The sequence below is a fragment of the Cetorhinus maximus genome, chromosome 7 (assembly GCF_964194155.1).
Source record: "Cetorhinus maximus chromosome 7, sCetMax3.hap1.1, whole genome shotgun sequence".
Taxonomy (NCBI): Eukaryota; Metazoa; Chordata; class Chondrichthyes; order Lamniformes; family Cetorhinidae; genus Cetorhinus; species Cetorhinus maximus.
Window position 1 is genome coordinate 3,726,415 of NC_135885.1, and position 26,752 is coordinate 3,753,166.

The 26,752-nt window shown below is 46.6% G+C and overlaps 1 protein-coding gene across 1 annotated transcript; it reads left to right on the forward strand.

Moving 5' to 3' along the window:
- Positions 1-52: 52 nt before the first annotated feature.
- On the forward strand, positions 53-26,752 carry lamtor1 (late endosomal/lysosomal adaptor, MAPK and MTOR activator 1). Its single transcript, XM_078545016.1, has 6 exons — positions 53-279; positions 9,698-9,849; positions 18,091-18,168; positions 18,690-18,813; positions 23,439-25,532; positions 25,567-26,752. The coding sequence occupies exons 1-5, from the start codon at positions 238-240 to the stop codon at positions 23,529-23,531; spliced, it is 489 nt and encodes a 162-aa protein (XP_078401142.1). The 5' UTR covers positions 53-237; the 3' UTR covers positions 23,532-25,532; positions 25,567-26,752.

Sequence of the window (26,752 nt, forward strand, 5' to 3'; positions counted from 1 at the left end):
TGGGCCGCCACCACCCTCCGCCCTCAACAGATTGACGTGCTGTCACGGAATTGACGTCATGACGCGGGGTGGCCTCCCTCGACGATTGACAGACCAGGGTAGAAATGACATCAGAATGTGGGCGGTTCCCTGGTTGATTGACGGTTCGTGCCGGAAGTGAGGCAGCGGTTGCTAGGCCCTGTCAGGTGATGTTGTAAATATCGGAGGCCGCGGCCTGCGCTCCTCCCGGGACCGACAATGGGCTGTTGTTATAGCAGCGAAGGTGACACCAGTGAGCAGGTGAGGGGGGGGGGGCCCCCGGAGATAGGGTCCGGGGCCGAGGCAGTGACTCCCACTCCCATTAGTTTAATGTTGGTTGTTAATGAACCCGAATCCCCAGCTCGGTTTTTTTTTGCAAATAAAATGCTTAAAAAACCCCTTCAGATATAAACTGGAATTAAATTTACTCCGTGAAGGGCTGAAGGGGTCCGTGGGGCCAGAGTGACACTTGACCTGGTGGGAGGGGGCGGGGCCGGGTGACACCTGGTGGGGGAGGTGGGGAGATGGTGAGGGGCGGGTGGCTTTAGGGGGCTGAGGGTGAGGCTGCCTGACCGACCCCCCCCTGAATGGGGGCTGAGGGTGAGGCTGCCTGACCGAACCCCCCCCCCCCCCGGAATGGGGGCTGAGGGCGAGGCTGCCTGACCGACACCCCCTCCCCTGAATGGGGGCTGAGGGTGAGGCTGCCTGACCGACACCCCCTCCCCTGAATGGGGGCTGAGGGTGAGGCTGCCTGACCGACACCCCCTCCCCTGAATGGGGGCTGAGGGTGAGGCTGCCTGACCGACCCCCCCCTGAATGGGGGCTGAGGGTGAGGCTGCCTGACCGACACCCCCTCCCCTGAATGGGGGCTGAGGGTGAGGCTGCCTGACCGACACCCCCTCCCCTGAATGGGGGCTGAGGGTGAGGCTGGCCGACCAATCCCTGCAATTAATTAATTTGTTAATTTGTCTCCTGTGGCATTGCTCCTGCTGTGAGTGTGGATTTATTCACTTATTCTCAGTGAGGGAGGATATGTGATTCTTGCAGGAATGTTTTTTTAATAGTAGAAAATTCTGTTGTAGGGATTTAGAAGAGCTTAAAATTGGCTTCTCCTGTTGAAGATCCCGCTTCTCTGACTCTGGCCTCCTTAGACTCCCCAATTTTATTAGTTTATCCATTAGCAGTCGGCCTTAATCTCTTTAGTGCTCTCACTAAAATTCACGTGTACCCTCCCCTAATATCTCTTCGTGTGGTTTGGGTCAGATTTTGTGCTATATAAATGCAAGTTGTCAGCTGTGTCTCAGTGATGTGTGTGTCTCTTGAGAAACATCCTGGGATGTGGGTGTCACTGGCCAGGCCAGCATTTACTGCCCATCCCTAATTGCCCTTGAGGAGGTGGTGGTGAGCTGCCTCCTTGAACCGCTGCAGTCCATGTGGTGTAGGTATTCCAGGATTTTGACCCAGTGACAGTGAAGGAATGGCAATATATTTCCCAGTCGAGATGGTGAGTGGCTTGGAGGGGAACTTCCAGGTGGTTGTGTTGCCATGTGTCTGCTGCCCTTGTCTTTCTAGGGGTCACGGGTTTGGAAGGTGCTGCCGCAGAAGCTTTGGCAAGTTGCCACAGTGAATCTTGTAGATGGTACACTCTGCTGCTGTGTGTCAGTGGTGGATGGAGTGAATGGTCTGTAACTTGTGATTGTACAGCAGTTTCACTCTTCGTCAGGTATACGGGTAAAGTTTAAATCCATTTATATGGCTTCATACAGTGTGAGCATCTGAACAAACCTGCCTGTATTAGGCCATTTGGATTTTTAACAACAGTGTGCGAAGCCTGATGCTCTTGATTCTGTTCCATTGCTTCTCTTGGTTGGCTTTGAAAGGACCTCTTGTCTGTGTCAACCTTCTGGTTTCAATTTGATCTTGATATCCAACAATGAGGAAATCATCTCCCTCCTCCCTCCCTTGGTGAGATTGAATGACTTGTTCCTTGTTGTAACTTTAATGTCGAGGTGTGTAAGATTGTTAAGGACGTAGACAAAGTTAACTCAGAACATTAGTTTAAATTGGAGGAGTGGGATAAGGAGACAACAGTTCACATTAGCAATTTGAAAACATGGGGATTGACATTTCAATGAATTACATACAGGTTACAGCCCAATCAGTCCTCAGGTCCCTGTCAGTGTTTACACTCTACATGAGCTTTCCGTTGCCCTGTCAGAGTATCTTTCTGTTCCTTTCTCCCTCGTGTTTATCTCACTACCCCACCCCCCTCCGAATGTGTCTTTACTATTTACCTAAGCTGCATATAGTGAGTTCCACATTCTCCCCATTCTCTGGGTAAAGAAGTTTCTCCTGAATTCCTGGTTGGACTTATTACTATCTTATATTGATGGGCCTCTAGCTCTGGTCTCCTGCACAAGCCACATCCACCCTTATCAAACCTTTCCATAATAATTAGTCATTTGGTAGTTCAGAACTTAAGTATTGCTGAAAAGAAAGAGACATGTCAAAGTTTTTTGTCTAAAACTCATCAGGACACTCGCAAGAATACCAATATAAGGGAAAACAACAATTCATACTGTATGTGAAGAGAGTGCTGATTGGTTTGCAAGTGGCATTGCCATGGAGAATGAATCACTGATGGTGACTGACAGAACTGCCAAGTATTGTCTGAAATTTAAACCAGGCAGCTTGACCCTGATTGGTCAAGGCATTGCCCAGAGGAATGAGTCAGCAAATGGCTGTCACTTATTTTATTCAGCTGAAACAGGTGCAATGTGTGTACCACGGTCTACCACAAGCCGACCTTCACTGATCAATATACATGTTGGGATTCTTACAGTTCCACACACTATAAGATTGGTCTCATCGGTAGCCTTGTAAATAGGGCCTGAGCCATTTGCTCACCATGCAAGCTTGATGCTGAAATAGGGGCATCAAAGGCCTCCTGCGGGATAATGCCTACTCTGATCAGATCATTTTGCGCTGTATATCACGCAAACTCATGAATAGGCCTAAGGCCATCACGTTCAGTCTTGAAAAATGCCCAACCTACCTCAGATTACCCTAGAAGGGTAAGGTATCTCAAAACTTTGAGCAACAGATGTTTCACACTGCTACTGTGCAGTAGCAACATGAGTGATATTCACCACTAACTAGATGTTGCCATCAAAAAGACGTTCTGCATATCTCACAAATGAGTGATGTGATATGAATTTCAGTGCCAGTGTGACTCTATGTACGTAGGCCATACCTCCCAAAAACTGGCGGATTGTACCGAACAGCATGTCCCAACTGCTGGCCGCAACAGGCAAGGTACAGACCATACCCAACCAGCCCGTGCTTGCAAAGCTCAAAACACAGTGTCCAATGTTAGATGTGATTCCATGATTGGACAACATTTGCTAAATAATCCTCAATGTGCTAAGAATTACGCTGACAACCAATTTAAGATTGTCAGTTGGGCTCACAATGTGACGTATTTGTGTGTACTGGAAGCTACATATATTAATACACAGGGCCCTGTTCTTTGCAGACAGAAAGAACATGTGTACACATTGTTCCCATTTCAGCTAAACAAAATAAGTGACAGCCATTCGCTGACTCAGTCCTCAGGGCAACGCCTTGACCAATCAGGGTCAAGCTGCCTGGTTTAAATTTCAAACAGTGCTTGGCAGTTAACTGTCAGTCACCATCACTGGTGCATTCTCCATGGCAATGCCACTTTCCAGGCAATGAGCACTCTGTTCACATACAGTATAGATTGTTTTCCCCTTATATTGGTATTCTTGCGAGTGTCCTGATGAGTGCAAGACGAAAAGCTTTCCATAATAAAGCTCCTCTCTCTCTCTCTCTCTCTCACCCCTCAGCCTTCTCTTTCCAGAGAAAATACCAGAAGCAAGCAATAGGTGAGAAACTCTTTGTTTGTCACCATTGGTGCTGCAGTTTGGGGACAATGGAGTTATTCAGGAAAAATGGCCTGAGTCCTCAATCATTTTCTTGTGCTTACTGGTCTTTAACTGGTATCTGATGGGTAAATAATGCAAGTTAAATGCAGACGAGTAACCTTAATAAACTGGGGGTGAATGCTGAGTATATAAATTCATTGTGTATCTTCAGAGAGCCAATGTGTACAGAAGCTGATCTCAGCATATGTTACTCCTTCAGAACAATATGAACCCCCAATTCTTAACTTACTACCTCATTGTTTCCAAACCATGGTTTTGCAGTGAAGTTACTTGTTTTGGTAAAATTAATCAGGAGGAATCTTGGGGGAAAAAAAAATTGGGTTTCTGTAGCGTCAATGAAGCACTTTGAAGTGTGGTCACAGTTGTAATATAAGGAACATGGCAACCAGTTTGTACACAGCAAGATCCCACAAACAGCAATGTAATCGTGACCAGATAATCTATCTGTGGTGTTTAGTTGAGGGATAAATATTGTGGAGGACCCAGAGTGCCATGGGATCCTTTACATCTATCTGTGATGACAGGTGGAGTCTTGGTTTAACGTCTTATTTGAAAGATGGTACCTTAGACAATGCAGCACTCCCTCTGCTACTGCGCTTGGAGCGTCATCCTAGATTGCCCGAGTATCTGGAGTGAGACCTGAAGGTGGGACCTCCTGACAAGCAAGGGCACTGCCCACTGAGTCACAACTGACAGAGTACCTTCAGCAGAAGAGCAGTGCTACAGGGTACTTATCCAATTCCCTTTTGAAAGGCATGATTGAACCTGCCTCCATGTCACTCTAACACACTCACTGCGTGAAAAAGTTTTTCCTCATGTCGCCATTGCTGCATCCTTTCCAATGCCTTCATGTCCTTCCTGAAGCCCGGCGCTCGGAATTGGACACAATACTGCAGTTGAGGTTGACCCGGTGATTTATAAAAGTTTATCATAATTTCATTGCTGTTGTACTTTATGCCTCTATTTGTAAAACCCTGGGTCTCCTATGCCTTTTAACCACTTTCCCAACCTGTCCTGCCACCTTCAACACTCTGTACACGTATACCCCCAATTCCCTTTGACCCTGCACCCCCTTTAGAAGTGAACCCTTTATTTTACATTTTGGAGAAAGAACGCAGAAGAGACAATATATCACTTCACGCTTTTGTGCATTAAATTTCTTCAGCCACTTGTCTGGCCTATCCACCAGCCTGTCTATGTCCTCTTGAAGTCTCTCACTATCTTCCCAATTCACAATATTTCCAAGTTTTGTATCATCTGCAATATTTGAAATTGTGCCCAACACACCCAAGTCTAGGTGATTAATGTATGTCAAGAAAAACAGTGGTCCAACACTGACCCTGGGGAACTCCACTATAAATCTTTATCCAGTCCCAAAAAACAACCATTCACCATCATTCTGTTTCCTGTCACTCAACCAACTTTGTATCCATGCTCCCACTACCCCTTTTATTCCATCAGCTTCAACTTTGCCACCAAGCCTATGATGTGGCACTTTATCAAAGGCCTTTTGGCAACCCATATAGACGTCAACCCTTCCTGTAACCTCATCAAAAACACTCAACCAAGTTTATTAGACACAAAATAAAAACAAAGTGCAGGAAATATGCAGCAGGTATGGCAGCTTCTGTTAAAAGAAACACAGTTAACGTTTCAGATCGATGACCTTTCATCAGAGCCAAACACAATATGCCTTTAACGAATCCATGCTGGTTCTCCTTAATTAATCCACACTTGTCTAAGTGACTGTTAATTTTATCCTGGATTATCGTTGTTAAAAGCTTTCCCACCCCCCCTCCCCCACACCGAGGTTAAACTAACTGGTCTTTAGTTGCTGGGTTTACCCCTTTTCCCTTCTGAGTAATTCTGTAACATTTGCAATTCTCCAGCCCTCTAACACCACCCCTGTTCCTAAGGAGGATGGGGCGGTCATGGCCAGTGTCTCTGCAATTTCCACCCTTACTTCCCTCCATAGCCTTGGAGGCATCCAGTCCTGGTGACTTAACTTGAAGCACAGCCAGCCTTTCTAATGCTACCTCTGAATCAATTTTTAGCCCATCCAGTATCTAAACTGTCTTCTCTTTCACAATGACTTTGACAACATTTTTTTCCTTGGTAAAGACAGATGCAAAGTACCCCAGCCGTGTCCTCCACCACCATGCTTAGGTCTGCCTTTTGCTCCCCAAGCAGCCCCACCCCTCCTCTTACTAACTTTTTGCTGTTTCTCTGCCTATGGAAGACTTTTAGATTCCCTTTGTTAGCTGCCAGATTCATGTTCTCGCTGTTTCATTTCCTTTTTCACTTCCCTTCTGAACTTTCTTTAGACAGCCTGGCTTGAAAGTGAACATGAGCAAAGCTTCAGGTTTTGAAGATCAGGCAACTCCAAGCTCAGGTTTGAAGTGGCGGGTGGGGGGTGGGGGGGAATGGAAATGAGTGCAGCAGTTTTTGGAATTCTGGGATACTGAGTTAGAGCAGGAGACAGTGTCCATCGATCCCGATTTGGAGCAGGAAGCCGTTGTTGGGAGGTATGTTTGGGGCTTGAAACGACTGGTGTAAATGCAGAAGAGCAATGATTATCACATTGAATGAGGAAGAATGAGTTATTAATGGTTTTTAGATGATTTGATTAACATTTTCCCCCAAACTGGAAACTAATTTGCACTCGGTTTGTTTCCAGTGTTGCTCAGTGTTTCCCTCAATCGCTCTCTCTCTCTCTGCTGTTAAACTCATGTTTTATCTGTTCTGACATCTTCAATTCTTACCTGTTCTAAGGGGATGGTAGTATGGTGGTTATGGAACAGGACTAATAACCCAGTGGCCGGGGCTAATGATTTAGAGGCGCGAATTCAAATCCTAACGTAGCAGCTGGTGAAGATTAAATTCAATTAATAAATCTGGAATAAAAAGTTCGTAGCCGTAATGGTGACCGTGAAACAACTGGATTCTTTGTAAAAGACCCATTGGTTCACTGCCATCCTTACCTGGCCAGGTCTACTTGCGACTCCAGACCCTCAGAAATGCGTTTGACTCTTAACTGCCCTCTGAAATGGCCAAGCAAGTCACTCGTACAAAAGAAAATACTGCAGATGCTGGAAATCCAGAATGAAACAAAGTGCTGGAAAAACTCAGCAGGTCTGGCAGCATCTGTGGGGAGAGAAATAGAGGTCTGTTTCAGATCGATGATGCCTCGTCAGAACCTGCACTTTCTGTTTTTATTTAAGCAAGTCACTCCGTTGTGATCAAGAAAGCGACTTGCCACCCCCTCCTTGAGGACAATTGGGGAGCAGAGCTTACCAGCAATTTCCCCAATGAATAAATAAAAGAGAGGGCAGACGATGTTTCTCAGATTTGTGTTTCTAGTGCCTGACCACAAGTTCCCCTCAGTCTCTGGCTTGCTTTTCTTTTTTATTTGTTCATGGGATGTGGGTATCGCTGGCCAGGCTGGTATTTATTACCCATCCCTAGTTGCCCCCTAGGGCACATTACTGTGGGTCTGGAGTCACATGTAGGCCTGACCAGGTAAGGAAGGCAGATTTCCATTGGTTCTTTTTGCAACAATCGGCAATGGTTTCATGGTCATCATTAAACTTTTAATTCCAGATTTTTTTAATTGAATTTGGGATTCGAACCCGGGTCCCCAGAGAATTACCCTGGGTCTCTGGATTACTAGTCCAGTGACAATACCACTACGCTATGATGCCTATGCCATCAACCCAGTTATTGGATCCCTAGAGCGTTGTTTGTTAAACCAGGGGCTCCTTTGAGTGGGATTGTATTGACTCATTGAGCCAGATGTCATGCAATGAGCAGGAGTCTCACTTCCTGAGTCCGAAGGTTGGGGTTTCAAGACCCATGGCAGGTCTCGAGTCCCATAACCTAGGTCAGTGCTCTGGAGCCATCGTTGACAGAGGGCTGCACTGTTGAAGGTGCCATCTTTCATATGAACGTACAAATTAAGGGCAGGAGTGGGCCACTTGGCTCTTCGAGCCTGCTTTCCTCATTCAATAAGATCATGACTGATCTGATTTTAACCTCAGCTTCACGTTCCTGCTGACCCTGATAACCTTTCACCTCCTTGTTAATCAAGAATCTATCTAGCTCTGCCTTAAAAATATTCAAAGACCCTGCTTCCACTGCCTTGAGGAAGAGAGTTCCAAAGTTTCTCAACCCTTTGAGAGAAAAAAAAATTCCTCATCTCCGTTTTAAATGGGCGACCCCTTATTTTTAAACAGTGACCCCAAGTTCTAGAGAAAACATCCTTTCTGCATCAACCCTGTCAAGACCCCTCAGGATCATATATGTTTCATCAAGCCACCTCTTACTCTTCTAAACTCCAGTGGATACAAACCTAACCTGTCCAATCTTTCCTCATAAGACAACCCACCAATTCCTGGTATTAGTCTAGTAAACCTACTCTGAACTGCTTCCAATGTCTACACCTTTCCTTGAATAAGGAGACCAATACTATACACAATACTCCAAATGTGGTCTCACCAGCGCTCTGTATAACTGAAGCATAACCTCCCTTCTCTTGTATTCAATTCCCCTCGCAATAAATTATAACGTTCTGTTAGCTTTCCAGATTACTTGCTGTACCTGCATACTAGCCTTTTGTGATTCATGCACTAGGATACCCAGATCCATCTGCATCTCAGAGCTCTGCAATCTCTCACCATTTAGATAATATGCCTCTTTTTTTATATATTATTTGTCCTGCCAAAATGGACAATCTCACATTTTCCCACATTGTGCTTTTGGAGGGCAGACACACAGTTTCCAAGTTCCAAGTGACCCTTGGCCTCAACAGCTTTTTGTGCTGGGGCGGCGGGTTCCAGATTTCCACTCCTCTTTGTGTGAAGAAGTGTTTCCTGACATCACGCCTGAACGGCCCTCATTTTAAGGTTCCGGACTTTTTCCCCACCCCATCCCCCTAGAGGAAACAGTTTCTCTCTATCGACCCAATCAAATTCTTCAATCCTAAACATGTCTATCGGATCACCCCTTAATCTTCAAAACTCAGGCCTTGTAATTTAACCCTTTTAGCCGCAAGAAGAATGATTGTGTGGGTGAGATGGGGGGTTGTTGGAAAGCATTAGTCAATGAGTTTTTTTTTATCCTTTCTTGGGATGTGGACGTCGCTGTCTAGGCCAGCATTTGTTGCCCATCCCTAATTGCCTTTGAACTGAGTGGCTTGCTCGGCCATTTCAGAGTGCAGTCATTCCCTGATTCCTATCCAGTGACTGTGTGGGGTGAAGATGGGTTTGAGATTAACTCTGATGCATTTTGTGGTTGCGTAACCTGTTGGCAGTCGCTTTGTACATTAAACAGCCACTTCAGTGAGGTACCAGATGGGTTTTTACAACAATTGAGAGTTTCATGGTCACCATTACTGAGACTAGCTTTCAATTCAAGATTTTTTAAATTAACTGCGTTTATTAATTGAATTTAAATTCCACGGGATTTGAACCCGTGTCTCCAGAGCATTCACCTGGACCACTGGATTACTAGCCCAGTGACATTTCCCCACTATGCCACCATCTCTCTCCCCCCTGTTTAGCTAAGAGAGAACGTTAGAGGATTGTGGAACCTGAGGTTGTGGTGTTGACTTATTTTTTGTCATTATGATGGAAAGTGTTGTGAACGAGCGTGAGAGATGTTGAGTGTGAAATCCCCATACTCACATGTTGCATTTTTCCTTCTTCCCCCTCCAGGATCGAGAGGAAGGAAAGCCGCTGCTCATCCCAGTCAACCACTCTTCCAACAAATCGTCAGGTGGCACTGACCCCACTTACCATAGTATTCCTTCATCCCGTTTCCCAGATGAACAAGCTCTCCTCAACACTATCCTCAGCAAAACAGCACAGTTGAGTATTGTCCTGAGAGAGAGCAGACGAGTGCCGTGAGTGATCCCTCCCCCACCCCGAGAGAGTAGGAAGGATGTGATTGCAATAGTGTGGGTGCAGAGGAGGTTCACCAGGATGTTGCCTGGGATGAAACATTTAAGTTATGAAGAGAGGTTGGATAGACTTGGGTTGTTTTCGTTGGAGCAGAGAAGACTGAGGGGCGACCTGATTGAGGTGTACAAGATTGAGGAGCATGGACAGGGTGGAGAGGGAGCAGCTGTTCCCCTTGGTTGAAGGGTCAGTCACAAGGGGGCATAAGTTCAAGGTGAGGGGCAGGAGGTTTAGGGGGGATGTGAGGAAAAACTTTTTTACCCAGAGGGTGGTGATGGTCTGGAATGCACTGCCTGGGAGGGTGGTGGAGGCGGGTTGCCTTACATCCTTTAAAAAGTACCTGGATGAGCACTTGGCACGTCAGAACATTGAAGGCTCTGGGCCAAGTGCTGGTAAATGGGATTAGGTAGGTAGGTCAGGTGTTTCTCACGTGTCGGTGCAGAAGGGCCTCTTCTGCACTGAGATTCTGTGAAGGGTGACCCCAAGAGGGATCAAACAGATGGCCCCTCCCACCTTTGTGGATCTGTGTGCTCTGAGGCCACAGTCACAGGTTCTCTCACCAGCCTGTGCCAAGTTCACTGGGAGCCATGGCTGCATTTGTCCCCAGTGCCTCTTGGTGCGAAGGGAGATCGGCTGTGGTTCTTGACTGTGCTGGATCCAGTCTATCAATGAGGCAGCATTGGGTGAAGCAGCTACCCTTTTAGCTGTGACGCCTTCTCCAACACCCAGCCCCCCCAAACACACACTCCTGGTGGAACAGCTGTTTGCATTTACTGACCTCAGAACGTCCATTTGGCTAAGGCTTTGGGGAGCTGAGAGCAAGTCACACTCTCACTCCGTTTTGCACCTTTCGTATGTGGTTACTAAATACCCTGGGTAGCAGTGTGTCTGTGTGAAAGACAGCTGTTGGGCTAATGACTGTTTTGCTATTTCTGGCTCACAGTTCCCTGTTTCAACAAACAAAACTGCATGTGGTTCTTTGAGAAGTCTCTTTGTAAGTAGTGAATGAGTGAGCCACTTGACTGTTGCGTTTATGCAGGGTAGGGGTAGAAATTCACTTTATTGGTAACTAGTCAGACATTCTTGCAGCACAGAAAGAGTCCTTTTGTCCCATTGCTGCCTTGCTGGCCCTTTCGAAAAAGCTATCCAATTAATCTCTCATCTTCTCTCCTCCCCTCTCTCCAAAGCCCCCTCTCCCTCCCTCCCCTCTCTCCAAAGCCCCCTCTCCCTCCCTCCCCTCTCTCCAAAGCCCCCTCTCCCTCCCTCCCCTCTCTCCAAAGCCCCCTCTCCCTCCCTCCCCTCTCTCCAAAGCCCCCTCTCCCTCCCTCCCCTCTCCCTCCCTCCCCTCTCTCCAAAGCCCCCTCTCCCTCCCTCCCCTCTCTCCAAAGCCCCCTCTCCCTCCCTCCCCTCTCTCCAAAGCCCCCTCTCCCTCCCTCCCCTCTCTCCAAAGCCCCCCCTCCCTCCCTCCCTCCCCTCTCTCCAAACCCCCCTCTCCCTCCCCTCTCTCCTGCTCAAAAGCTCACCTTGTTCACGTTACAATCCTGTCACAATGAACTGTCTCCTCTGGATATAAGCGTGAGAGCAGCTGTTACTAACTGGGGAAAGGTTAGGGCATTATTCTTAAGTATCAGGGGGAGGAAAAGGGAGTTTGTACCTGTGCTCTCTGGGCTTTGTGAATAAACCAATGTAAAGGAAAGACTGGCACCATATTCATCCTTTACTCAGTAAATGAGCAGCGAATTATAACAATCCTCTGGTTTCATTGCATTTTGTTCCAGGATTTTGGTGATTGTATTTGTCCATTTTCTGTGGTAGGATCTTGGCCCTGTGCGCAGAGGCAGACTGTCCCATTGTCCTTCCATCATTTCCCCTCATTGGTCCTAATCTAACACTCTCCCAAAATCAAGACCCCTGTCGGATTCACTGTTCTGTGTTCTCCCCCACCAATCCAACCCCCTCACCAGGACGTCACCTCCCTTTCCCTGTTTAAGCCTTGAAATCCCCATCTTAAAGTCCCTTTTGTCCTCCACTCCCTCAACCTGCCTGTGCCCTGTATTAGGGGAAGCACTGGCACAGTGGTATTGTCACTGGACTAATATTCCAGAGACCCAAAGCAATTCTCTGGTGTTCGAATCCCACCACGGCAGATGGTGAAATTTGAATTCAATGAAAATCTGATGATGACCATAAAACCATTGCCAATTGTTGTAAAAACCCATCTGGTTCACTAATATCCTTTAAGGAAGGAATCTGTTATTTTTACCTGGTCTTTCGTCCTTTGCCCTTGTTCAGAGGGCATTTAGGGATGGGCAATGAATGTTGGCCTAGCCAGCGATTCACACATCCCAGAAAAATATGTCCAGTGACAAAACCACAATTCCAGCAACATCCCATGAGCGAATAATAAAAAACAAAGTGCTCTGCTCCATCTGGGTTGGGTTTTGGAGGGCAGCAGTTATCACATACTAAGTAGTGAATTTCAATCTGTGGTATCTGCATTGCTCCTTTAACCACTCAGTGTGTGCAGCAATTATCTGTCTTCACGGTATCACTGGGTGTTGGAGAGGTGTTATATTCACATGGGTGAGTCAACTACAGGACTGCATCAATGTTGAGGGCATGTTCTACAAGCTATTCTCCAAAAAATGAACATTGGTGTCCCTTTGAAATGAGGATTGGTCAGCAGCCCCGATGATGGGATTCTACACTGACTATGGCAATGTCCCATTTAATCTCACGGACAAAATCTGTGATTACTGTGTTCTACAGATCACAAGTTCTATCCATCCATGCCTCACTATTTAAATCAGACACCGTTGCTTTGCAGAAGTTTAAGTACCAGAGAACATTATATCAAAAACTCTCTCTTCTTACATCCACATTGAGGGCCGGTATAGTACAGGGTTAGAAAGAGAGTAAAGCTCCCTCTACACTGTCCCATCAAACATTCCCAGGGCAGGTATAGCACGGGGTTAGATACAGAGTAAAGCTCCCTCTACACTGTCCCCATCAAACGCTCCCAGGGCAGGTACAGCACGGGGTTAGATACAGAGTAAAGCTCCCTCTGCACTGTCCCCATCAAACACTCCCAGGGCAGGTATAGCACGGGGTTAGATACAGAGTAAAGCTCCCTCTACACTGTCCCCATCAAACGCTCCCAGGGCAGGTATAGCACGGGGTTAGATACACAGTAAAGCTCCCTCTACACTGTCCCCATCAAACATTCTCAGGGCAGATACAGCACGGGGTTAGATACAGATATGTTGTTACTGGACTAGTAATCCAGAGACCCAGGGTAATGCTCTGGGTTTGAATCCTGCCACGGCAGATGGTGGAATTTGAATTCAGTAAAAATCTGGAATTAAAAGTCTAATGATGACCATGAAACTATTGTTATAAAAACAAAAAACTGTGGATGCTGGAAATCCAAAACAAAAACAGAAATACCTGGAAAAACTCAGCAGGTCTGGCAGCATCGGCTGAGAAGAGCACAGTTGACGTTTCGAGTCCTCATGACCCTTCAACAGAACTAAGTAAAAATAGGAAAGGGGTGAAATTTCAGCTGGTTTAAAGGGGAGGGGGGGGTTTGTTGGGACAAGCAGCCCGTGATAGGAGGAGATAACCAAAAGATGTCACAGACAAAAGAACAAAGAGGTGTTGAAGGTGGTGATATTATCTAAAGGAATGTGCTAATTAAGAGTAGAGAGCACGACAAGCAAGGTACAGATAGCTCTAGTGGGGGGTGGGGTGAAATAATACTAAAAGGGCATAAAAGGTATAGATAAACAATGGGTGGAAATACATGTAAAAATAATGGAAATAGGTGGGAAAAGAAAAATCTATATAAATTATTGGAAAAAACAAAAAGGAGGGGGAAGATACGGAAAGGGGGTGGGGATAGGGGAGAGAGTTCAAGATCTAAAATTGTTGAACTCAATTTTCAGTCCGGAAGGCTGTAAGGTGCCTAGTCGGAAGATGAGGCGCTGTTCCTCCAGTTTGCGTTGAGCTTCACTGGAACAATGCAGCAAGCCAAGGACAGACATGTGGGCATGAGAGCAGGGTGGAGTCTTGAAATGGCAAGCGACAGGGAGGTCTGGGTAATGCTTGCGGACAGACTGAAGGTGTTCTGCAAAGCGGTCACCCAGTCTGCTTTTGGCCTCTCCAATGTAGAGGAGACCGCATTGGGAGCAACGAATGCAGTAGACTAAGTTAGGGGAAATGCAAGTGAAATGCTGCTTCACTTGAAAGGAGTGTTTGGGCCCTTGGACGGTGAGGAGAGAGGAAGTGAAGGGGCAGGTGTTGCATCTTCTGCGGGGGCATGGGGAGGTGCCATAGGTGGGGGTTGAGGAGTAGGGGGTGATGGAGGAGTGGACCAGGGTGTCCCGGAGGGAACGATCCCTACTGAATGCCTTTCGCCCTCATACCCTTACGCCCTCATCTCAATGAATTTTGGGCTCGGCACAATGCTGAACTCTTCTTCTGCCGTCTTCGTCTCCGTGCTCACTTCTTTGGGCAGGAGTCCTCTCCCCGTTCAACGGATCCTTTTACCCACGTCCAATATTCTCCCTCCACCTGGACCCCTCCCTCTGGATTCTTACCTTCTCTTGATCTTTTCATTGAGAACTGTCGGCGTGACATTAGCCGTCTCAATTTCTCTGCTCCTCTCACCCATTCCAACCTGTCTCTCTCTGAATTTACTGCACTCCGTTCTCTCAGGTCCAACCCCAACATTGTCATCAAACCCGCTGACAAGGGTGGTACTGTTGTTGTCTGGCACACTGAACTCTACCTCGCGGAGGCTGAGCGTCAACTCGCAGACTTTCCTCCTACCTCTCCCTGGACCCTGACCCCACCACGGAACATCAAGCCATTGTTTCCAGGACTGTCAGTGACCTCATCTCCTCTGGAGATCTTCCTCCCACAGCTTCCAACCTGATAGTCGCCCAACCTCGGATGGCCCACTTCTACCTCCTACCCAAAATCCACAAACGGAACTGTCCTGGCAGACCGATCGTGTCAGCCTGTTCCTGCCCCACGGAACTCATTTCTCATTATCTTGACTCCCTTCTCTCTCCCCTTGTCCAGTCCCTTCCCACCTACATCCGTGATTCCTCTGACACCTTACGTCACATCAACAATTTCCAGTTCCCTGGCCCCAACCGATTCCTCTTCACCATGGATGTCCAATCCCTCTACACCTCCATCCCCCACCAGGATGGTCTGAGGGCCCTTAGCTTCTTCCTTGAACAGAGGCCCGAACAATCCCCATCCACCGCTACTCTCCTCCGTCTGGCTGAACTTGTTCTCACACTGAACAATTTCTCCTTTAACTCCTCTCACTTCCTCCAAATAAAAGGTGTGGCTATGGGTACCCGCATGGGCCCCAGCTATGCCTGTCTCTTTATGGGGTATCTGGAACATTCCTTGTTCCAGTCCTACTCCGGCCCCCTCCCACAACTCTTTCTCCGGTACATTGATGATTACTTTGGTGCTGCTTCATGCTCTCATCGGGACCTGGAAAAATTTATTAATTTTGCTTCCAATCTCCACCCCTCCATCATTTTCACATGGTCCATCTCTGACACTTCCCTTCCCTTCCTTGACCTCTCTGTCTCAATTTCTGGTGATAGACTGTCCACCAATATCCATTACAAGCCTACAGACTCCCACAGCTACCTCGACTACAGCTCCTCACACCCCGCTTCCTGTAAGGACTCCATCCCATTCTCTCTGTTTCTTCGCCTCCGTTGCATCTGTTCTGATGATGCTACTTTTAAAAACAGTTCCTCTGACATGTTGTCCTCCTTCCTTAACCGAGGTTTTCCACCCACGGTAGTTGACAGGGCCCTCAACCGTGTCCAGCCCATCTCCCGCGCTAACGCCCTCGCGCCTTCTCCCTCCCTCCCAGAAACATGATAGGGTCCCCCTTGTCCTCACTTATCACCCCATCAGCCTCCGCATTCAAAGAATCATCCTCCGCCAACTCCAGCATGATGCCACCACCAAACACATCTTCCCTTCACCCCCCCCAGGCGGCATTCCGTAGGGATCATTCCCTCCGTGACACCCTGGTCCACTCCTCCATCACCCCCTACACCTCAACCCCCTCTCACGGCACCTCTCCATGCAAACGCAGAAGATGCAACACTGCCCCTTCACTTCCTCTCTCCTCACCGTCCAAGGGCCCAAACACTCCTTTCAAGTGAAGCAGCATTTCACTTGCACTTCCCTCAACTTAGTCTAGTGCATTCGTTGCTGCCAATGTGGTTTCCTCTACATTGCGGTATGTCCGCAAGCATTACCCAGACCTCCCTGTCGCTTGCCATTTCAAGACTCCACCCTGCTCCCATGCCCACATGTCTGTCCTTGGCTTGCTGCAATGTTCCAGTGAAGCTCAACGCAAACTGGAGGAACAGCACCTCATCTTCCGACTAGGCACTTTATAGCCTTCCGGACTGAATATTGAGTTCAACAATTTTAGATCTTGAACTCTCTCCCCTATCCCCACCCCCTTTCCGTATCTTCCCCCTCCTTTTTGTTTTTTCCAATAATTTATATAAATTTTTCTTTTCCCACCTATTTCCATTATTTTTAAATGTATTTCGACCCATTGTTTATCTCTACCTTTTATGCCCTTTTAGTATTGTTTCACCCCACCCCCACTAGAGCTATCTGTACCTTGCTTGTCGTGCTCTCTACTCTTAATTAGCACATTCCTTTAGATAATATCACCACCTTCAACACCTCTTTGTTCTTTTGTCTGTGACATCTTTTGGTTATCTCCTCCTATCACTGGCTGCTTGTCCCAACAAACCCCCCCTTCCCGCCCCCCCCACTTAAACCAGCTTATATTTCACCCCTTTCCTATTTTTACTTAGTTCTGTTGAAGGGTCATGAGGACTCGAAACATCAACTGTGCTCTTCTCCGCCGATGCTGCCAGACCTGCTGAGTTTTTCCAGGTATTTCTGTTTCTGTTTTTGTTATGAAACTATTGTCGATTGTTGTAAAAACCCACCTGGTTCACTAATGTCTATTAGGGAAGGAAACCTGCTGTCCTTACCTGGTCTGGCCTACTGTGACTGCAGACCCACAGCAATGTGGTTGACTCTTAAATGCCCTCTGAACAAGGGCAATTAGGGATGGGCAATAAATGCTCACCTAGCCAACGACGCCCACATCCCATGAATGAATGAAAAGTGTAAAGCTACCCCTACACTGTCCCATCAAACACTCCCAGGACAGGTACAGCATGGGGTTAGGTACAGAGTAAAGTTCCCTCTACACTGTCCCCATCAAACACTCCCAGGACAGGCACAGCACGGGGTTAGATACCAATGAGAGTTAGATCTGTGCTTCCTGAACACACAATGTCCCTGGCCTAAACATCTGTTTACCTAGATATTTTGCTAGAGATGAAGTCACTATCTGATAAGCCCAAGCTGTTTTTGAGTTATATTTGGTTTTCCTTGCATCCTGTACTTTCCCACTAACTTGCAGTCAAAACATAGCTGGCCAGCAGCAACTGTATTGTGTATAAATGTATGCTATTGCAATTGCTTTTTGAGATGCTTCGACTCACTGAAGCATTCCCCTGCGTGCTTGTAATAAAGATTCCCTAACTTGAACCATTTCAGGACACCCAGTGGCATTTGCCCCAGAACAAAGGGAAACTAGGCAAATGAGGGAGAAAGGAATAGAAGGTCACACAGATGGTGCGATTCACTGGACTAGAAGGCGGCTTGCGTGGAGCATTTCCAGCAGCATGGACGAGTTGGGTCGAATGGCCTGTGCTGTATAATCTGATGTATTTACTCTTCAAGCTTGGCTGCCTTTGGGGTTTCAGGGGCACGCGCCCAGTTTTACTTTACTACACTCTGTTGTCTCTCAAAAGGATGTATGTGGAGAGGGGGCGGTTGGTGGAGCAGAAAGGTGTGAATGTGCCTGTGAGACTGCAGTGTGTGGGTGGGATCAGTTGGTAGTCTCCTGCGTGTGTGGTTTTTGCTGTTCAGGCTGAATCTGTCCAGCTTGTGACACCAGCTGCTATCGCCACTTGGGGAGGTGACTGTGAACAGCCCACGCGGGGCAAGAACAAACAAACCCCTCTACCCTCTGCTGCAGCTCACTAACGTGTTTGCCCTTCCATCCTCAGTAATATAATTGATGTGTCAGCCGCAGATTCACAGAGTATGGAGCAGCACGAGTACATGGATCGAGCGCGGCAGTACAGGTGAGGAACAGCTGATTATTTCAAAGATCCTGATGTAAACAGACAGATGTTTAGAGATGTTTTACTTGAGACATCTTGCGAATACCAGTGCTGCTCGGCATGGGAGGACCTTTTTATGTTCACATTAGAGGGTATGTCTTCCATGTCTCATTGGAAAGATGGCACTTTTGTCTCCCACAGTACTTGGAATTCAAAAATACTAATTTTCTGTGACGTGCTTAATGACTGGTAATTGGCAAAGCAATCAGAGGTGATGAGAATTTTTGCCTGTAATAAGTTATGATCTGGAACTTGCTGCCTGAAAGGCGACAGGAGCAGATTCAGTAGTAACTTTTCTGAAAGGAATTTGATACTTAATGATGGGGAATAATTTACAGGGCTATGGGGAAAGAGCAGGGAGGGAGTGGGACGAATTGGATCGCTCTTTAAAAGAGCCAGCACAGGCACAATGGGCTGAATGGCTGTTGTATGGTTCTGTGCTGAGATGGCTTCTAACTTTTTGCCTTGGTTATTTTTGTCAGCACAAGGTTAGCAATGATCAGCGGTTCGACGCAGTGCAAGCGAGTCACTTCTCTGCCAACGTTGACCAGCCAACCACACCAAGTTTTGGCCAGTGAACCTGTGCCCCCTTCAGACATTCAGCAGGTAGGTGGTACTGCCCCCTCACTGGCAGCAGCTGCAGGGTGGAGGGGATAAAGAGTAAGTTGGTCACCTTAATGTGCTAACACTCATTCCTGCCCATGAAACCATGGTGGGACAAACTGGTGGCTGAGGTCTACAAAGGAGCCACTGTCTCTCCTACTGGCCACTAGGTGGGGTATGAAGAGATTGTGGTCTGGGGTGACTTGTTCTGCCTTGAAGGAATGGTGTAGTGGCCAAGTGAAGACCTTTCTGTCCCTTTAACAGCTGAGGGCTGGTTCTTTGGTTGGTCAGTCGGTCGTTCTCTGTTTCCCCCACTCCCTGTTCTGGTCACCAGGGAGTTGGGAGTAAGTTGTGAAGAGGGGCTGATGGCAGAGAGCGAGCAGCCGAGGATGGAAGGCAGGAGTGAGAGGTTGTTGTGAACAGTGGAGGGGTGGGGGGGAGAGAGATCACTGGAACGGGTATGGTGGTGGGTGTGCTTCTGACACTGGCCTAGCGCCAGAATCACTGACCTTCCCTCCAGGTGACCTGGGGCATTCTGCTGTATGGTTCAGGTTCGTGCATTTAACTATGAGTAGGTTTTTTCATTAATTCTGTTGGGGCAGCATCAGTGTCTCTTCCTACCAGTGTGATTAAGGTGGTGGGGGACTGTAGTGTGCTCTGTGTCCCCAAAAGGTACATAACACCTTATTCTGGGCTGCCAGAGTGTCTCACGTGATCCTTGAGCTGGAATGATATTATAATCTCCGGATTACTACCCGAGCCACGTGCAAATTGGCATAGGGACGCGAGAATAAGGGAAGTAAACACGTGGCTAAAGGAGCGGTGCGGGAAAGAGGGGTTCCATTTCGTGGGGCACTGGCATCAATATTGGAACAGGAGGGATCTGTGCCGTTGGGATGGTCTCCACCTGAACCGATCTGGGACCAATGTACTAGCGAAAAGGGTAAATAGGGTGGTCAACAGGACTTTAAACTAGAAAGGGGGGCGGGGTGGAGGGGGAGGGTAAAACTCCAAGAAGAATGACTAATGGGAAACAAAGCAGCAGGTTAGCATGTGGGGGGGTGGATTCAACTTCATGGAAAATTATGAAAAAACTGAAAAGAAAGGAGAGCCCAGGAGAGGCTATTAAAGTCTCAGAACACAAAATAGGACAGAGTGTTTGGAAAGGGCTAGGAATCTAACTTCAAGCACATCAGATAAACGGACGACAATGAGAAAGGGGACGGGAAATACAGGACTGAAGGTGTATCTGAATGCACGCAGTATATGAAATAAGGTAAATGAGCTTGTGGCGCAGATTGAAATTGGCAGGTATGATGTAGTGGGCATTACGGAGACATGGCTGCAAGGGGATCAGGACTGGGAGCTAAATATCCAAGGATATACATCCTATCGAAAAGATAGGCAGGTTGGCAGAGGGGGTGGGGTTGCTTTGTTAGTAAGAAATGAAATCAAATCGATAGCCAGAAATGATGTAGGGTCAGATGATGTAGAATCTGTGTGGGTAGAGTTGAGGAACTGCAAAGGTAAAAAAACCGTAATGGGAGTTATGTACAGGTCTCCGAACAGTTGTCAGGATGTGGGGCACAAGATACAGCAGGAGATGGAAAAGGTGTGCAAGAAAGGCAAGGTTACAGTGATCATGGGGGATTTCAATATGCAGGTAGACTGGGAAAATCAGGTTGGTAGTGGATCCCAAGAAAATGAATTTGTGGAATGTCTACGAGATGGCTTTTTGGAGCAGCTTGTGATGGAGCCCACTAGGGAACAGGCAAATCCAGATTTAGTGATATGTAATGAGGCAGATTTGATAAGGGAGCTTAAGGTGAAGGAACCCTTAGGAAGAAGTGACCATAATATGATAGAATTTACCCTGCAATTTGAGAGGAAAAAGCTGGAATCAGATGTAACGATATTACAGTTGAATAAAGGCAACTATAGAGGCATGAGGGAGGAGCTGGCCAGAATTGACTGGGAGATGAGCCTAGCAGGAAAGACAGTGGAACAGCAATGGCAGGAGTTTCTGGGAGTAATTTGGGAGACACAGCAAAAATTCATCCCTAGGAAGAAGAAGCATACTAAAGGGAGGACGAGGCAACCATGGCTGACAAGGGAAGTCAGGGACAGCATAAAAGCTAAAGAGAAGGCATACAATGTGGCGAAGAGCAGTGGGAAACCAGGGGATTGGGAAGCCTAGAAAGACCAACAGAGGACAACTAAAAAAGAAATAAGGAGGGAGAAGATTAAATTTGAGGGTAAACTAGCCAGTAATGTAAAAGAAGATTGCAAGAGTTTTTTAGATATATAAAGGGTAAGAGAGAGGCAAAAGTGGACATTGGGCCGCTGGAGAAGTAGTAGTGGGGAACAAAGAAATGGCGGAGGAACTGAATAGGTACTTTGCGTCAGTCTTCACAGTGGAAGACACAAGTGACATCCCCAAAGTTCAGCAGAGTCGGGGGGCAGAGGTGAGTATGGTGGCCATTACCAAGGAGAAGGTGCTAGGAAAACTGAAAAGTCTGAAGGTGGATAAATCACCTGGACCAGATGGATTACACCCCAGAGTTCTGAAGGAGATAGCTGAAGCGATAGTGGAGGCGTTAGTGGCGATCTTTCAGGAATCACTGGAGTCAGGGAGGGTCCCAGAGGACTGGAAAATCGCTAATGTAACCCCCCTATTTAAGAAGGGAGTGAGGCAAAAGACAGGAAATTACAGGCCGATTAGCCTGACCTCGGTCGTTGGTAAGATTTTAGAGTCCATTATTAAGGATGAGATTTCAGAATACTTGGAAGTGCATGGTAAAATAGGGCAAAGTCAGCATGGTTTCATCAAGGGGAGGTCATGCCTGACAAATCTGTTAGAATTCTTTGAGGAGGTAATGAGTAGGTTAGACAAAGGAGAGCCAATGGATGTTATCTACTTGGACTTCCAGAAGGCCTTTGACGGGAGGCTGCTCAGTAAGATAAGAGCCCATGGTGTTAGAGGCAAGGTACTAGCATGGATAGAAGATTGGCTGTCTGGCAGGAGGCAGAGAGTGGGGATAAGGGGGTCCTTCTCAGGATGGCGGCCGGTGACTAGTGGAGATCCGCAGGGGTCAGTGTTGGGACCACAACTTTTCACTTTATACATTAATGATCTAGATGAAGGAACTAAGGGCATCCTGGCTAAGTTTGCAGATGATACAAAGATAGGTGGAGGGACAGGTAGTATTGAGGAGGCAGGGAGGCTGCAGAAGGATTTGGACAGGTTAGGAGAATGGGCAAAGAAGTGGCAGATGGAATACAATGTGGGGAAGTGTGAGGTCATGCATTTTGGTAGGAAGAAGAGAGGCATAGACTATTTTCTAAATGGGGAGAGAATTCAGAAAACTGGAGTGTAAAGGGACTTGGGAGTCCTAGTCCAGGATTCTCTTAAGGTTAACTTGCAGGTTGAGTCGGCAGTTAGGAAGGCAAATGCAATGTTGGCATTTATTTCGAGAGGACTAGAATATAAAAGCAGGGATGTGCTGCTGAGGCTTTATAAGGCTCTGGTCAGACTACATTTAGAATATTGTGAGCAATTTTGGGCCCTGTATCTCAGGAAGGATGTGCTGGCCCTGGAGAGGGTCCAGAGGAGGTTCACGAGAATGATCCCAGGAATGAAAGTCTTAACATATGAGGAACGTTTGAGGACTCTGAGTCTATACTCAATGGAGTTTAGAAGGATGAGGGGGGGTCTGATTGAAACTTACAGAATACTGAAAGGCCTGGATAGAGTGGACGTGGGGAAGATGTTTCCATTAGTAGGAGAGACTAGGACCCGAGGGCACAGCCTCAGAGTAAAGGGAAGACCTTTTAGAACAGAGATGAGGAGAAACTTCTTTAGCCAGAGATCGGTGAATCTATGGAATTCATTGCCACAGAAGGCTGTGGAGGCCAGAACATTGAGTGTATTTAAGACCGAGATAGATAGGTTCTTGATTGGTAAGGGGATCAAAGTTTATGGGGAGAATGGGGTTGAGAAACTTATCAGCCGTGATTGAATGGCGGAGCAGACTCGATGGGCCGAATGGCGTAATTTCTGCTCCTGTGTCTTATGGTCTTATGAGCTGAGACATTGTAATTGGACAGCTTGGGGCACTTGCCATTTAGGCTTCATGAACACGGCAGAATGACCTTCAAGTGTTCTGTCACTTCTGTCTTGCGGGGGAGAGCCCTTTTTATATATATTTTTTTTAAAAAAGTGAATGTTGACATCACCGCGTAAACCAGCGAGTTGGAGATGAGGTGGGAATTGTGATTTTAATTTAGTCAGCAAGCAGTCTGTTTGCCTATAAAGGATAGCAAAATCTCCCAGCCAAAGCAAGGTGATTTCTCCAGCACAGTGCAGTAGTGGTGGCTGGCCTGGCACGGTGAGTGCCAGCTGGCCAATGCCGTGAATGTAATAAAATTAGTCCCAGTCACTTATAGCAGTGTGGGTAACCCAGGCATGATTGAGGAGTGAATTGACCAATCATCTCCATTCTGTCTGGGGTTTACGTCACTGTATACAGCCTGTTTATATTTTTAAAATAAAAATTTGGATGGAAGCCTTTGTGGGTGTGTCCTGTATTTTGAACAGTGTTTTCTTTCTCTTTCCTCTTCTGTTTCAGGTCACTAAAATTGCTGCTTACGCATCAAGTGCTCTTTCCCAGATCAAAGTGGATGCCAAGGAAGAACTTGTGGTGCAGTTTGCAATTCCCTGACCCCTCCACCTGTGTCAGATCCCATTCTGCGAAGACTTTAACATTGGGACTAACTATCCTCAGACAGACGTAGAGACACCTCCATGCCAGCGGGTGTCTGCTCCCGTAAATCACGCCTTTTATTTTAATTAAGCTTCTTGTGCTGTATATTTACCCGATTTGATTTTTCTAGATTGCAACGTGTTTTTTGGTTTTTTTTTGAGAACAAGCTTTAGGTGGTTTATGAACTGGGGGGGACTCTGAAATACACTTCATATGCTTTTAAGCTGTCTCGTTATTCGACATGTTTTCCCCTTTTCAGTGACTAACTGCACAATATTCACCCTGAGGGATAGTGGGAATTCCTTTTATTAAATATTGCATATATTAAATATCGAATTTAACCCTACAGTTGCTCCCTGCAATGCATCCTTCTCTCATGAGAGATCCATGGGCTCGTATCCTGTGTTTAAGTTCTATCTTATTTCATTTCTAACAATGGCTGTTTCTGGAGAAAGGCTAGAAAAACGTTGGTCATGAATATGTTTGGAGTTGATTTTCTTTTTAAAAGTATTTGACTCTGGAGTGAGAGTTGGTTCTGTGAGTGTACTGTGATGGGATTGTGGGGGTGTGGGTTGTTGCCATGCTGACAGAGACTTAGCTCTGAGTTAACCTGTTTGCTATTACCCCCCACCACCACCTTGTTTTCTTAAAGGGAAAACTCAGCGTTGGGGAGCATATTTGAACAGACCAGTTGTCTGTTAGTGTAAATTGCCTCCATGCTGCCCAGGGTTTTATGTCTGATAGTTTATTTTGGTTTGGGCGTGGGTAAATAATCTATATTGGGATGCACCCGTGATGAAATGTGACTCAGCTTCCTTCCTCACGCCCACCCCCACCTTGCCCCCTGCCTACCCCCAACCACTGCACACACCTTGGGAGGGGCAGGGAATTATAGGGAGATGGCACTGGTTAGTAGGCAGCGGTTTCCACGGTGAATGTGTTCTGTTAATTTATCATCACCAAAACTTCACCCCAGAACTTTGCAAACTCAGTTCGGCAGGGATTGAGGTGGCTATCGGAAGCTGAACTGAGAGCATTTTTCTGAGGGTGGAACAAGTCACTCACCTGCAACTGTTTGTCCTCAGTAACTGGCATAGATATCGACACACTACTCGATACAAACCTGAGCGAGAGAACCCCCAGGTGCATTTTCCTATTCACGTGTTCTCATTTAGTCACTAATTAGCTATGAATCTAAACCCCACAGGTGCAGTTGAATAACATGAGCTGAAATTGTCTTTAGGGACTCATAGCTTAAAATATCCTGGTAAGGTGATGTGTGTTTACCCCCCTCCCCCCCAACAAACAACAACACATCTGGCTGGTAGCCTGGAGATTTGAGGTTTCTTCTCATTTCCCTGAGAAAATATCTGAAAATAATTATTTTAACATTAATTTTTAATTTAGTTGGAGGAGAATTTTTCTGTGATCCAGGAACCAGGCTTTGTTTGTCTCTCTCTCTCTCTCTCTCTATCCATTGCTCTTGGAAGGGTTTTTGTTTAATTTACTGTGTCCATCCCCTGCCTGAATTATTTCAATCCTTTATCAGAATCCAAGTGGAAGGAGACTTTGTGGGGGGAGAATAGAGAATTAAATTACTGGCTGTTTCTCATCCCTGAATCCTGTTTTTTACTTCTGTCTCTATAATGAGCCACTGAATTTGATTTGTACCAATATCTGATTATGTGGGGTCTCTGCCCCATTTACTCACCGCTCCCCTTTTCACAATGCACGGTTGATCACTATCAGTACAAATTGTTTTATTGTTTAATTTTTCCCCTCTCTCCCTCTGGTTTCTACAGACTGGTTGAAAACCCAGCATTTTAATCTGCATTTGACTTGGGATCCAAGCTGTAAACTGTTTGTGGCACAGCTTCTCCCTGGGGATGTGTGGATGTGATTTTGTTTGTTTGCACTGTTACTGTTTAACAGATACTGATGAGCTCTTGGTAACAGCAGGCAGTGAGGGTTGATGAGCTCTTGGTAACAGCAGGCAGTGAGGGTTGGGAGGATGTGTCAAGTTCAGCCCCTCCTCACTGGAGTGACTATTTTTTAAAAAAAAACTCCCTATGCCAAGGTACAGTCTAAGCACTGTCCAATTTAACTCGGCCTCTTCATCAGGAAGTGACTGCAGTATCGAATGCAATTGTTGAATCAGCTTAACAGTTTGCATGTAAACAGATTCAAGTGACAGGTCCTCGCCTAAAGGTTGTTCTCATTCTCTCTATCACTCTCACCAAAAGCTGACGCACTTAATGTTCTCAACCTTGCTTTTAATTTTCAGACTTCTTAATCTGTTTGGGCTATTTCTTTCTTTGTCATCATCCTCCCTCCCTCCCTCCCTCCCTCCCTCCCCCTGGAACTGAGGAACTCAATCACACTTTAACTGGCCTACACAGCAGTTCTGTCTGCGTTTCGGGCAAAAAAAACCCTCTCTTTCTGGACCTTTTAAGTTTATTTTCTCTGCCTGTGCTCAGTTTAAAAAGTGCAGATATTGCCAGTCTGGAATACAGTGGGTCACAGTGAAATCTACCAGTGTCTCGATTGATTTCATGATGGAACTATGTGATTTTTTTTTAAAAAAGGGAATAAAATCAGATTGGACCCTGTGCTGAGCCCCTGGTGAACCCTTTCTGCAATCACCTTGTTATTTATAATTGCCTGTCTCTCCCTCCTTTTAAAGAAAGTAAAAATTACGATCATTAGGTTTCTCAGAAGCCAGCAATGGATGTAGTGGCGGGAGCTGATGGCATGGTTCTGTGTTATCTGGTTGCGGTCGGTATGGCAGATGCGACTTCTGCAGTTGCCCTTGAAGCTTCAGGGAGGATCATACATTGGGAGGTTTCCTGGTTCCTATCCAGTGACTGTGTTGGGTGAAGATGGGTTTGGGATTGACTCTAATGCACTTTGTGGTTGCGTAACCTGTTGGCATTCGCTTTGTACATTAAACAGCCACTTCGATGAGGTACCAGAACCTGGTGGAACTGAATCCCACCATCCTGCCCAAACAGCCAGTTCGCAGGAGAAATGGGATAGGTGGGGCAGGGGAGAGGAGAATGTCAATACAACATTCATTTAACAGATGGAAGTGTGAATTGAGTGTGGCTGGTGTGTTGAGAAAAATGTGCTGAATTCATCCTGTCTGGATTAAAACTAAATAAACTTTCAAAGTACATCCA

Bases quoted from the DNA above. Each gene is read 5' to 3' on its own strand.
- lamtor1 (XM_078545016.1), top strand. From the start codon at position 238: ATGGGCTGTTGTTATAGCAGCGAAGGTGACACCAGTGAGCAG. The intron at 9,850-18,090 runs GTTGAGTATTGT...TTCCATCCTCAG, and splicing joins ATCCTCAGCAAAACAGCACA to TAATATAATTGATGTGTCAG. The intron at 18,169-18,689 runs GTGAGGAACAGC...TATTTTTGTCAG, and splicing joins GATCGAGCGCGGCAGTACAG to CACAAGGTTAGCAATGATCA.